General features: G+C 42.1%; 1 protein-coding gene across 1 annotated transcript in view; it reads right to left on the bottom strand.

Moving 5' to 3' along the window:
• Positions 1 to 13765, bottom strand: part of LOC126285431 (cubilin-like) — a 1398426-nt gene that overhangs the window by 1304670 nt on the left and 79991 nt on the right. Inside the window, exon 3 of the mRNA XM_049984811.1 lies at positions 12382 to 12511. Coding sequence (XP_049840768.1) covers positions 12382 to 12511 — 130 coding nt within the window. The remainder of the gene's footprint in view (positions 1 to 12381; positions 12512 to 13765) is intronic.

Here is a 13765-nt window from a genome sequence, read left to right as displayed (position 1 = left end):
TTTTAAAAACGATATTTCTGATTGAGAAAATCACTGACCTGATTCGTTTGCTATGAAAAGTAGTAAAATACAATTATTTTGTATTCAATGACAAATTAAATAATCAGCATGATGGCCTGGTAATGGATAACTCATTAATGGATAACTCATTAATGAATAACTCATTAATTCGCTGCAAGAGAAATTCTTCAATAATTTTTCAGCTGCTGATCTTTGTAGTTTGTCTTATGCTCGGTATGTAAATGACATTTTGATTATTTACAGTGGTTCTCGGGAAGGAATTCAGCATTTGTTTGAAATTTTTAACTGTCTTCATGGAAAAATTTGCTTCACTTGTGAATTAGAAAATAACGATCGTCAGCTTAATTGCTTGGACTTCAAGAGGATTGCCACTGCCAACGACAGATCTAATTGTGCCTGCTAGTTCAGTGCATCCTCATTTCCAGAATAAAGCATTTTTCCATTCTGCCAAATTATCGCACACTGCCTGTACCTTTGTCACCCGACAAGCACAAGAAATAGATGATCTCACGTTAGTTGACAAGATCTTCCAATTTAAAACTCATACTAAAGTGACAACTTTAGGCAGGAATGCTTTTCCTGGCAGTAACGAGTATAAAAATGTTTTCTCCATACAATTTTTATGCCTTGTTTCGTACAAAATAGGGCCTATGGATTCAAAGTTACCTCTTCGACGAACATTAACTTGCAAAAAAAATCTCATCCACAATCTCAAGCCCACAGTTGCTCCAATACCAAATCAGGAGTGTATAAAACCACTTGTGATACGTGTCCCGTTTATTATAGAGGACAAACGGGAATGTCTTTCTGTGTCAGGTACATGGAAAATTTGTTGGAAGAAAGAGGTACTAATGTACACAAATCCTCTTTTTCTGATAATATGCTAGTTTCGGACACAAACCGAAACGCTTTGAGGAAATTCCGATCTTACACAGAGAAAAGAAAGTTCAAAAGATCTATATCCTTGAAGAGCTAGAGGTTGTCAAGCATATTTCTAAGAACGATGGCCTCATCCTCAATGAGCATTTACAACTAAGTTACTAAAATCTTTTCAATGGATTCAGTCCACCGCTCGCGGAATTTTGAATCCTCTATTTCTTACTATAAATGCCCTGCTTATAGTTTCTAAACATTATTTTCTTCTAATCTTATAGATACGTGCCTCTGAAGCTACGTTAATGCAAATAGGCCTATTTTCTGGATTGTACATCAGTTTGTAAATTTATTACTATGACTTTCTGTCCTTTACGTAACACTGTAAAACGTAACATATGACTCTTTTGGAGGGCAGCGTGGAGGGTAAAAATCGTAGAGGGAGACCAAGAGATGAATACACCAAGCAGATTCAGAAGGATGTAGGTTGCAGTAAGTACGGGGAGATGAAGAAGCTTGCACAGGATAGAGTAGCATGGAGAGCTGCATCAAACCACTCTCAGCACTGAAGACAACAACAACAACATGACTCTATTATACTTGATCTGCTTGACTACTGTGTATTTTCAAAACGACATTAGCTCTATTTACATTTTGCCTTTTTAAAATTAACTACGGTTTTTAAATTATTTCTGTTATAATGTTTCAAATGGACACATGTTACTGTCTGTGCATGATAGGCGGTGCAACTCATATTGTTTCCGTGGCAGCAATGTAAACCACTGGGCCGATCACCCTGATGTTTTTCCCAGCTGGGGACACGTGGCAAAGGCTAGACGTTATATTTTATTTTTGCCATGAGCATCGCTGCTCCAAATTCTGACTATTGCTTTTTATCAATGTAGTGTTGCGTAAGTAACCTTCGTGCATCATGAAAATTGTCAGCTTTGCTAATGTGTTTTTTGTCCTATCTAATGTCCTATGTATTATTTTATAGGAGTTTATAGGAGTTTTATAGGAGTTTATAGGAGTTATAGGAGTTCATAGGAGTTATATAAGAGTTTATAGGAGTTCATTCTGATGGAGACACCCCTAGAAGGTGATGAAACTTAGGTCTCTGTACCTACCGTTTATGTGCAACCGATTGGCTACTTAATCCTAAGTTGAAATCAGTATACGGTTGCTGAATAACAGGCAAGTTCAAAACCATATATTTATTTCATGCTGAATATGCGGAGTTGTGTGTTGTGTGATTTTAGTTTTGAAAAAAGTGCCTTGAAGTGGTGATGTTCTACGGTAACAAACGATGCAAGAAATTGGCAACGTGGCTGTAAATGGATGTGACAATAAATTAAAACAACATAAACAGTGTTTTATTATAAAAAGAGTTACTTTTGAGCAACGTAACACAAAAAACTCATCCATCTTTTAATGGCAGTTTTTTTTAAAAGACAGACAATGCTGTAAAGTGACACACAACAGTGCATCTACACTGGTGTGTCACAAATCACAGTCGAGCTGCATCTCTAAATCAAGTGTTCAAGACGTTCTCCAGAATGTTCTGAAAAAGAGAAAAGTATATGATAGTCGGTCACACAAATCTTTGCCCCTGCACAAAAAAAGAGAAAACCATTCAAGGACACCTGTCGTGACTTGACATGCAGAATGTGGAGACTTGGTGCTATCAGTACATTCCTACCACAAGACGACAAAGAGCATAAATTCAAGCGCTTTGCTAAATAACAAACATTCAATCGAGTTGAACAACAATTCGAAGAAGGACTTTTCTGGCAGTTTCACATGGTTGCATGAACTTTCTGTGCGTTATGTTTAAGTGGGTGGAGACTGTGTATAACACCTGCAGCATTAAAAGCACCAAGAGAAAAATCACAGTAGTGTTGGAAATCAACTCTCATAAAATTTAGTTGTATGAACGTCTCACCAAATCCTCCTGAAATGACGAAAGTTATACATTCTTTCAAAAGTAAAAGCCCATCTGAATTTCATGGTATTTCCAGCAGACTACAAAGAACTCATCCCCCTATCTTTTCTGAAATATGTAATGAACCACAGACTCAGGACATTTTTCAAGAGAGAGTGAAATATGGCTTTGTTAAACCTCTCTGAAAGAAATGCGGTAGGAATGATGCCAGTAACTAATGACTTGTTTCATACAGACCTTTTCCAAAAAATTTGAGGTGGTGATGTATTCTGGAATAATATCCTATGTGAGTGACAATAATATCCTCAGTAAAACATTGTTTGGATTTCATAAAAGTCATTCAACTGAAGATTCCATGTACATGTTCAGACACCAAATTTTACATGAGTTAAAGGACAAAGTGGCAGTTGTTAGTACGTTACCTGGATTTTCTAGGGCATTCGACTGTTGAATCAGAATATTCTCCTACACAAACTGAGGTATCACGGAACTGATGGTATAATCAAAAAGAAAAATTACTGTTTCATATAACAAAAAGAATACAAAAAGTTGTACTTAGTAACATAACTAATGTAATTTGAGGAGATTCTTCCGACTGGACATAAATCGCTGATGTGGTGCCACAAGGTTCAATGTTAAGTTCACTGTTGTTCCTCATATACACTCCTGGAAATGGAAAAAAGAACACATTGACACCGGTGTGTCAGACCCACCATACTTGCTCCGGACACTGCGAGAGGGCTGTACAAGCAATGATCACACGCACGGCACAGCGGACACACCAGGAACCGCGGTGTTGGCCGTCGAATGGCGCTAGCTGCGCAGCATTTGTGCACCGCCGCCGTCAGTGTCAGCCAGTTTGCCGTGGCATACGGAGCTCCCTCGCAGTCTTTAACACTGGTAGCATGCCGCGACAGCGTGTACGTGAACCGTATGTGCAGTTGACGGACTTTGAGCGAGGACGTATAGTGGGCATGCGGGAGGCCGGGTGGACGTACCACCGAATTGCTCAACACGTGGGGCGTGAGGTCTCCACAGTATATCGATGTTGTCGCCAGTGGTCGGCGGAAGGTGCACGTGCCCGTCGACCTGGGACTGGACCGCAGCGACGCACGGATGCACGCCAAGACCGTAGGATCCTACGCAGTGCCGTAGGAGACCGCACCGCCACTTCCCAGCAAATTAGGGACACTGTTTCTCCTGGGGTATCGGCGAGAGCCATTCGCAACCGTCTCCATGAAGCTGGGCTACAGTCCCGCACACCGTTAGGCCGTCTTCCGCTCACGCCCCAACATCGTGCAGCCCGCCTCCAGTGGTGTCGCGACAGGCGTGAATGGAGGGACGAATGGAGACGTGTCGTCTTCAGCGATGAGAGTCGCCTCTGCCTTGATGCCAATGATGGCCGTATGCGTATTTGGCGCCGTGAAGGTTAGCGCCACAATCAGGACTGCATACGACCGAGGCACACAGGGCCAACACCCGGCATCATGGTGTGGGGAGTGATCTCCTACACTGGCCGTACACCTCTGGTGATCGTCGAGGGGACACTGAATAGTGCACGGTACATCCAAACCGTCATCGAACCCATCGTTCTACCATTCCTAGACCGGCAAGGGAACTTGCTGTTCCAACAGGACAATGCACGTCCACATGTATCCCGTGCCACCCAACGTGCTCTAGAAGGTGTAAGTCAACTACCCTGGCCAGCAAGATCTCCGGATCTGTCCCCCATTGAGCATGTTTGGGACTGGATGAAGCATCGTCTCACGCGGTCTGCACGTCCAGCACGAACGCTGGTCCAACTGAGGCGCCAGGTGGAAATGGCATGGCAAGCCGTTCCACAGGACTACATCCAGCATCTCTACGATCGTCTCCATGGGAGAATAGCAGCCTGCATTGCTGCAAAAGGTGGATCTACACTGTACTAGTGCTGACATTGTGCATGCTCTGTTGCCTGTGTCTATGTGCCTGTGGTTCTGTCAGTGTGATCATGTGATGTATCTGACCCCAGGAATGTGTCAATAAAGTTTCCCCTTCCTAGGACTATGAATTTACGGTGTTCTTATTTCAATTTCCAGGAGTGTATGTAAACCAGTTATCATATAATGTAGTTGTTTTTTGCGGATAACATTAGTATTGCAATCAACGCAAGCATTTATACAACTGCAAAAGAATTGATAAATAATCTTCTTAAAACTATTACAGAGTGGTTTTCTGTGAATAGTCTCAGACTCAATTTAAAAAAGACACAGCTTATTCAATTCTGCACATCTAGATAATGATAAAAGGTGACGAAATAATAACTAGGGTGCGAACTTGAAAAGTTTTGGTGTTTGTATTGATGAGAATTCAAACTGGAAAAAACACGTTTTGGAACATCTACAACTTAGTTCAGCCACACTTGCACTTCAAATCATTGCAAGTCTTGGTGAGTATGTGGGCGATATATTCAGCGCTCCTCAATATCAGCCCTCGGTGGACAACCACCTATGGCTGGTTGAAGAGAGCTGAATTTGCCTGCTTGGCTGGATGCAAATTGGCTGGAAGTGGACTTTACATGGCTGTTCCAGGCAAACTCAGATTCAGAGACAAGGAGTGCGTGGCTTGAGTGGAATTGCACGAATGTATCTCCATTTGATGAATTGGAAAGGAAAATGTAGGTGTATTACACATTAAGAAACTCTTTTCTTAAGAATTAAAAAAGGGTGTTATATACTTTTTATTATAATTGTCTGGATATATTTTCTTCAATGTCTAGTTCCTTACCATTTTAAATGGGTACAATATGTTAATCCTAGAAACTATGTAATATTACTAACCAGTAATCAGATATAAATTATACATTTCATCCAAAGATTTACCTTTGCTGTATATCAGAAGAATGAACTGATTCTAGCAGTTACTTGTTAGAAAGAAGATGAACATAAAATTCTGAGTAATATAGATTGAAATGAGTTTTCACAATAATAATAACAAAACTAGCACAACTTTCACATCTTGCCAATACAACATAAATCCTTTCCTACTGTGGCGGTTTTACCTGGGAAATAAAAGACGGAATTAATAATTTTTTCTACATTTTCCAAGGGAACATAACGAATTTCACATTTTTTAACACTGTAGTTTTTACCTAGCAAATAAAAAACAAAATTAACCATTTTCCCTGCATTTTCCAAGGAAACTTTACGAATTTGACTTTTTTTTAAATGTTGCAGTCCATCTTTTCTTTCAGAGGCACTTTCTTTGTAATCCAATATTTGATATGCTGTTCCACTACGTTCTTAACTTGTGTAATTCACACAGTCATCAAAAATAATCCGAATGACTTGAAGATCTATCTTTCTGTAAAAATTCCTTCGTCTACAACTGCTGTTGCTATGGCATCAATGCAGACCATCTGCTGCTAATTAAACACAATTGTGCAAAATATGAAGACCACATCCAACACCGACAAGCAATTCATTTTATTCTGCTTGAAGTTTCTCGTATACTTTCTGTGTTCCATTACGCTTGGCTCCCAAAAAATCGATCTCTGCACTGTCTGTGAAAAATCGAATTACTTGGCCCATTAACTGCATTTCGTCAAAATTATATCATTAAACTGAATTTGTGTGCCAGCTATTTCGTTTGGTATAACTACTGCCTGCCAGGCATCTAACCACCTTCACAATAATTCTCTATTATTCCACTCCCAAACATCATGCGGACAAACGAACACAAATATCTTTCCGTGTGAGTTCTGATTTCATTTATTTTATTCTGATGATCATTTCTCCCTATGTGGGTGGGTCCACAAAATATTTTCTCACTCCGAGGAGAAAGTTGATGACTCAAATTTCGTAAGAAGATTCCGCCGCAACGAAAAACGCCTTTGTTTTAATTATGTACATCCCAAATACAGTATTATGTCAGTGACACTCACTCACCTATTTCTTGATAATATAAAACGTGCTGCCCTTCTTTCAACGTCCTCGATGTACTCCGTTTATCATAACTGGTAAGTATCCCAGATCGCGCAGCAGTACTCCAAAAGAAGACAGACAAGCGTAGTGAAGGCAATCTGTTTAGTAGATCTATTGTATCCTTAAGTGTTCTGCCAATAAAGCGCAGTCTTTGATTCGCCTTCCCGACGGCACTGTCAATGTGTTTTTTACAACTGTTGTTTGCAACAGTAATTCCTGTTTAGTTGAATTTACGGCCTTCAGATCTGATTAATTTATCGTGTAACCTAAGTTTAACGGATTCCTTTTAGCACTCATGTGGATGACCTCATACTTTTCAATATTTATGATCCATTGCCAATTTTCGCACCCCATAGATATTTCAATCGTTTTGCAATTGGTTTTAATCTTCTGATGACTTTACTAGGCTATAAACAACAGCGTCATCTGCAAACAACCTAAGACGGCTGCTCAACTATTTCCTAAATCATTTATACAGACAAGAAACAACAGAGGACCTATAACACTGCGTACGGAACGTCAAAAATCACTTGTGTTTTATTCGATGACGCCCTACTATAATTGCATGAAACGAGTACATGTTTGAAATTTGACTCAAGTTTTCTTTGATCCGTTCAGCAATTGCATCACCTGAGTTGAGATGACAGGAAAAGGTTCCAATACTATTTTATTGAGGCAGCCGAGAACGATCTCCATCCATACTAAATCATGAGAACTCTCTACATCAATTTCGCTACAAGATAACTACTTCCAACAGCAGCAAACACGCCACCGCCATCTGTGTGTAGCCTATCCTTTCTGAACACCGTTAGGTCTTCCGCAAAAATTTCGGCTGAACTTATCTCCAGCTTCAGTTAGCTTGCACTGCCTTTAACGATCTGAGCATCAGCGCTTTCTGTGAGTGCATGGAACTCTGGTACTTTGTCACACAGTTACGACAGTTTACAATTGTTATACCGATGGTTCCTAGATCTGCGTTCTTCTCGTGTTCGACCTGCACCCTTTGAGACTGAGGTCCGTTTTGTGTTTCCCCGAGACACTCTAACCTAAAAAACCGCTCAGTCCACGCCGCACAGCCGCCTCTGCCCATTTAGTCACCTCCTGTCTGTAATGGACTCCTGACTTATTTAGCAGAACATCGCTAATAACCAAAATTTTGACTTTTTCGCCAAAACCAGGAACGTCATATCGAATCACTAAAGGAGTCATTTTTATTGCTTTGTGATTCGATGTATCGCTCATTATATAGACGCATGTAGCTTTTTGTAATTCATTAGATATTACTGTAAGAATATGGAGGGCAAGCACATTAACAATTGCTTCAGGTTTAGTTCTAGCACAAAAAATAGGCCTTTAGAAAAGCATAAGCAACAAAGAAGTACAGTCATTTGGTCGAAAGCTATGGTTGTGATACACAGCATGATATGTTAACATACATCTTTCAGCAGCCAATCTTAATTTGGGGATTACTGGAATGTTTCTCTTAAAATACTATTCCATTTTGCTGCTTGTATATTGTAGATACCAATGAAGCTTCCTGTGCTGCTTCTTTTGGAAGTGATCCTTTATGATTCTTATCCCGCTGTGACGTATTAAAAACACTAATCTGCACAGTGAACATCCAGCTTTGTCATTAATTTTACTTTCCTTAACAAATGGAAGTCATTTCTATAACTTCCACTTACTGAATTAACTTTCTTCACACACTATTTAGCTGCACTTGGTTTTACACTGACTCGAAAAAGTAAACACTCAAGCGTTTGCCAAGCAGCTAAATGCTGTGTATATTTGTGTACATAATTAAATAACATGCATTATAGGAAGAGATTCGATATGGTTGTTAATAGGGCAGTGCACTCATCAGCACTGCATCAAGCTACACTTGGTCCACAGCATAATGTTCTTGTAACACCTCCATATGATGATAAGCCTGCAGTGGCTCGAAAACATTTTTATGGTTTAATAAATCGTATCGAAAAACTAAAAAAAGCAACTGGTTGCATTTTGTTACCAGATAAATCGCCAATATAAATCACAGTCGTAGTTCGTCATCCACAATGGATATACTGAATTTATCTTTAATTTCTTCTAGGGGGAACATTTTATTCGTAATGACACGTCTGGCGACATATAACGTTTGTTTTCAGTGCCGCAAGCGCGCGTTCCAACAGAGGACGGACATGTACTTTCACCTTTGCGCATGTGCATGCGTGCCACAGATGGAACGGTATTTGCAGAGGGTGCGTACTTCGGTAGAAGACGCTTCTGTGACGGCTATCAACACTCATGCCTCTCCGCGCCAATTTTTTCCATAAAGCCGATACCAGGAACTAGCAGTCTCTTGTGGTGGGCACCTGCAAATGGCTAAACGGTTGCCTGCCGAAATATTGTGGCAAGAAGTCCAACATGATCCGGCTGCAATCCCGAAACCTCACAGAATTACACTCCTGGAAATGGAAAAAAGAACACATTGACACCGGTGTGTCAGACCCACCATACTTGCTCCGGACACTGCGAGAGGGCTGTACAAGCAATGATCACATGCACGGCACAGCGGACACACCAGGAACCGCGGTGTTGGCCGTCGAATGGCGCTAGCTGCGCAGCATTTGTGCACCGCCGCCGTCAGTGTCAGCCAGTTTCCCGTGGCATACGGAGCTCCATCGCAGTCTTTAACACTGGTAGCATGCCGCGACAGCGTGGACGTGAACCGTATGTACAGTTGACGGACTTTGAGCGAGGGCGTATAGTGGGCATGCGGGAGGCCGGGTGGACGTACCGCCGAATTGCTCAACACGTGGGGAGTGAGGTCTCCACAGTACATCGATGTTGTTGCCGGTGGTCGGCGGAAGGTGCACGTGCCCGTCGACCTGGCACCGGACCGCAGCGACGCACGGATGCACGCCAAGACCGTAGGATCCTACGCAGTGCCGTAGGGGACCGCACCGCCACTTCCCAGCAAATTAAGGACACTGTTTCTCCTGGGGTATCGGCGAGGACCATTCGCAACCGTCTCCATGAAGCTGGGCTACGGTCCCGCACACCGTTAGGCCGTCTTCCGCTCACGCCCCAACATCGTGCAGCCCGCCTCCAGTGGTGTCGCGACAGGCGTGAATGGAGGGACGAATGGAGACGTGTCGTCTTCAGCGATGAGAGTCGCTTCTGCCTTGGTGCCAATGATGGTCGTATGCGTGTTTGGCGCCGTGCAGGTGAGCGCCACAATCAGGACTGCATATGACCGAGGCACACAGGGCCAACACCCGGCATCATGGTGTGGGGAGCGATCTCCTACACTGGCCGTACACCTCTGGTGATCGTCGAGGGGACACTGAATAGTGCACGGTACATCCAAACCGTCATCGAACCCATCGTTCTACCATTCCTAGACCGGCAAGGGAACTTGCTGTTCCAACAGGACAATGCACGTCCGCATGTATCCCGTGCCACCCAACGTGCTCTAGAAGGTATAAGTCAACTACCCTGGCCAGCAAGATCTCCGGATCTGTCCCCCATTGAGCATGTTTGGGACTGGATGAAGCGTCGTCTCACGCGGTCTGCACGTCCAGCACGAACGCTGGTCCAACTGAGGCGCCAGGTGGAAACGGCATGGCAAGCTGTTCCACAGGACTACATCCAGCATCTCTAGGATCGTCTTCATGGGAGAATAGCAGCCTGCCTTGCTTCGAAAGGTGGATATACACTGTACTAGTGCCGACATTGTGCATGCTCTGTTGCCTGTGTCTATGTGCCTGTGGTTCTGTCAGTGTGATCATGTGATGTATCTGACCCCAGGAATGTGTCAATAAAGTTTCCCCTTCCTAGGACTATGAATTCACGGTGTTCTTATTTCAATTTCCAGGAGTGTATTTATTTATTTGTTTCAGGCAAACTAATGAGTCGACTCACATCTGCTATTTTCTGTAAAACATTTTTTCTGCGTAATAGTTTCATTTACATTTTATATGAGTATTACATTATGAAAGGCGACATATAGAACGTTTACTATAATTTGTTTCATTTCTTCTTGGAACTATTGGTTCAATTTTGTCACTTTTCTGCTCTGAAGTCCAAATTCTGTTAATTTTTAAAATGCAGTTATTATTATTATTAATGTTAATAATAATGATTATACTATTATTATTAACACAATGTGTGTGTGGTTTGAGGTTTTCGGGCGCTAAACAGCGTGGTTATCAGCGTCCAAACGCATAGAAACAGGAACACATGCGGTGAAGGGACGAAGACGGACAGTGAACAAGGAGAACGGCTAAAAGACATAGACCTGACGCAGTTCCAAATCTTCACATACAGAGGCAAAACAAGAGGAGAAGAAACGCACTAAAAAAGGAAAGGAAACACAAGGAAAAGAGAACAGAAATCGAAGTGAAACAAGTAGGTAATCGTGACTGGCGGATCTCTTACCTAAAACCTGGGTGAGTCAGTCACCCAGCAGCACATTAAAATCCTCTCCCTAAAATCCGAGGCAAGAAATTGGACAGGACACAAAACCGTAAGACCTTAACCACAATCGTTGCGTCGTCTTGCAAAATAGAGGGCAAATCCGGTGGCAAGGAAACCACCGCCCTCTGGTCAGAGAATAAAAGACAGTCAAGTAAAATGTGGCGGACAGTAATCTGGACGCCACAAGCACTGCAGATTGGGGGGACCTCCCGCCGGAGTAAAAACCATGCGTTAAGGGACTGTGGCCGATGCGGAGGCGAGTGAGGAGAACCTCATCGCCCGTGCATGACTGGTAGGACGTACGCCGTGGCCGCGTGGTGGCCTTGACCAAACGCAGCTTATTTTCACCGACTGTCAGCCACTCCTCTTCCCATTGACGCATAACACGAAAACGCAAAAGGGAGGTAACAGCATGGAGGGGGATGGCACATTCAACAACGTGAGGGAGGGAACATGTATCTTTGGCAGCCACATCCGCCAGTTATTGAACAGTGATACGACATCAGACCCTATATAAAGCAAAAAGCTTAATTATGAATAGAAAACATCTGACTGGGAATTTAGAAAGAAAAATACATATCTTGAGAAAAACGCTAGCCCTGATCAAGGAAAACGGCGAATTCAGCGGAAGACACATCTGTGAACTCTACAAACTTATAAAAAAGATCGCAGGTACCAATCACAGACGGAAGATTGTTTTCTATGCTTACATTGCCCATATAGGTCACTATAGGTCACACACAGCTGAGCAATGGGATCTTCCGTTACTTTCTCAACAAGAAAACCAAGGAAAAGTCAGAATAACCTCGGAAGATATCATAAACACATTGTGCTCCAGAATAAATTCAAAGAGCATCTTGGTTTCCAAGAAAATCCAGTACTAAAAATTGGCAAAGATGGACTAAAGTGAGGAAAGGACAGCATAAGTAACGTTGAAAGTATATTGGGTTGCACCCAAAGCCCAGGTACAAGGAAAAGAAAAAGTGTTGTTGAAATATCACGATCTGTAGATGGCGAATATGGAAAGAAGTAGAATTACTGTTGTTCATATTTATTTAAAGAGTTTTATGCTGGGTATCTTCACTTAAACGTGCAGTATGGTGCATGGGAAGAAGGACTCACCAGCTGAAGTATCCGAATCACGTTCTGGCCATTCACAATGACTGAGCCCTTGCCAGTTGTCTCCAGAAAAATATTGCTGTGCAGTCCCGACACCAGCTTCATGTGTCCATTCACTGTCTGTACACGAGGCCTGAAATGAAAAATGATTGAATACAATATCTTACTGCCGTCAGTGTCCAGTTATAATTCTGCAATACGCCACGAAGAATCACTATTATAGAACTACACTATTGATGATAAATTGCTGGAAGCAGTTTCTACCTTAAAATATATAGCAGCAACTATCCAGAGTTACCTTAAGCATAAAGACCACATGAAAAAAAAAAGTTCAGAGAGTTGAGAGAGTTCCGGAAACTGTACAGAAAATTGGAATAGAGATCAACATAAATATCATTTCCGCCCTTTTTATTGCTCATGAAAACCACACATTGTACGTTGTACCACCACACAGCGAGTTCTTCAGAAGCGGTGGTCCAGATTGCTGTACACACTGATACCTCTAATACCCAGTAGCACATCCTCTTGCATTGATGCATGCCTGTATTCGTCGTGGCATACTATCCACAAGTTCATCAAGGCACTGTTGGGCCAGATTGTCCCACTCCTCAATGGCAATTCGGTGTAGATCCCTCAGAGTGGTTGCTGGATCACGTCGTCCATAAACAGTCCTTGTCAATCTATCCCAGGCATGTTCGATAAGGTTTATGTCTGGAGAACATGCTGGCCACTATAGTCGAGCGATGTCGTTATCCTGCAGGAAGTCATTTGTAAGTAGCCTGTTTAGGTTTTTATGTTGGTAACGCCACGTAGCGCTCTATATGAAAATCACTGACTGTGCTGTGTGAAGTCTGTGGCTGGTCTGCATTGTTGCAGTATTGCTATTGTAGAGTTGGGCAGTTAGATGTTAACAGCGCGTAGCGTTGCGCAGTTGGAGGTGAGCCGCCAGCAGTGGTGGGTGTGGGGAGAGAGATGGCGGAATTTTGAGAGCAGACGATCTGGACGTGTGTCCATCAGAAAGAGTAAGTTTGTAATATTGGATATCATGGACTGACATATATATATATATATATATATATATATATATATATATATATATATATATATATATTGAACACTATTAAGATTAATACATTGCTTATTCTCCATCAAAATCTTTCATTTGCTAACTGTGCCTACCAGTAGTTAGTGCCTTCAGTAATTTGAATCTGTTATTTAGCTGGCAGTAGTGGCGCTCGCTGTATTGCAGTAGTTCGAGTAACGAAGATTTTTGTGGGGTAAGTGATTTGTGAAACGTATAGGTTAATGTTAGCCAGACCATTCTTTTGTAAGGATTATTGAAAGTCAGATTGGGTTGCTCTAAAAATATTGTGTGTCAGTTTAGTGT

This window comes from Schistocerca gregaria, chromosome 8, assembly GCF_023897955.1.
Source record: "Schistocerca gregaria isolate iqSchGreg1 chromosome 8, iqSchGreg1.2, whole genome shotgun sequence".
In the NCBI taxonomy this organism is placed as follows: Eukaryota; Metazoa; Arthropoda; class Insecta; order Orthoptera; family Acrididae; genus Schistocerca; species Schistocerca gregaria.
The sequence above is the reverse complement of the archived record's forward strand: the minus strand, read 5'-3'. Positions and strand labels throughout refer to the sequence as shown.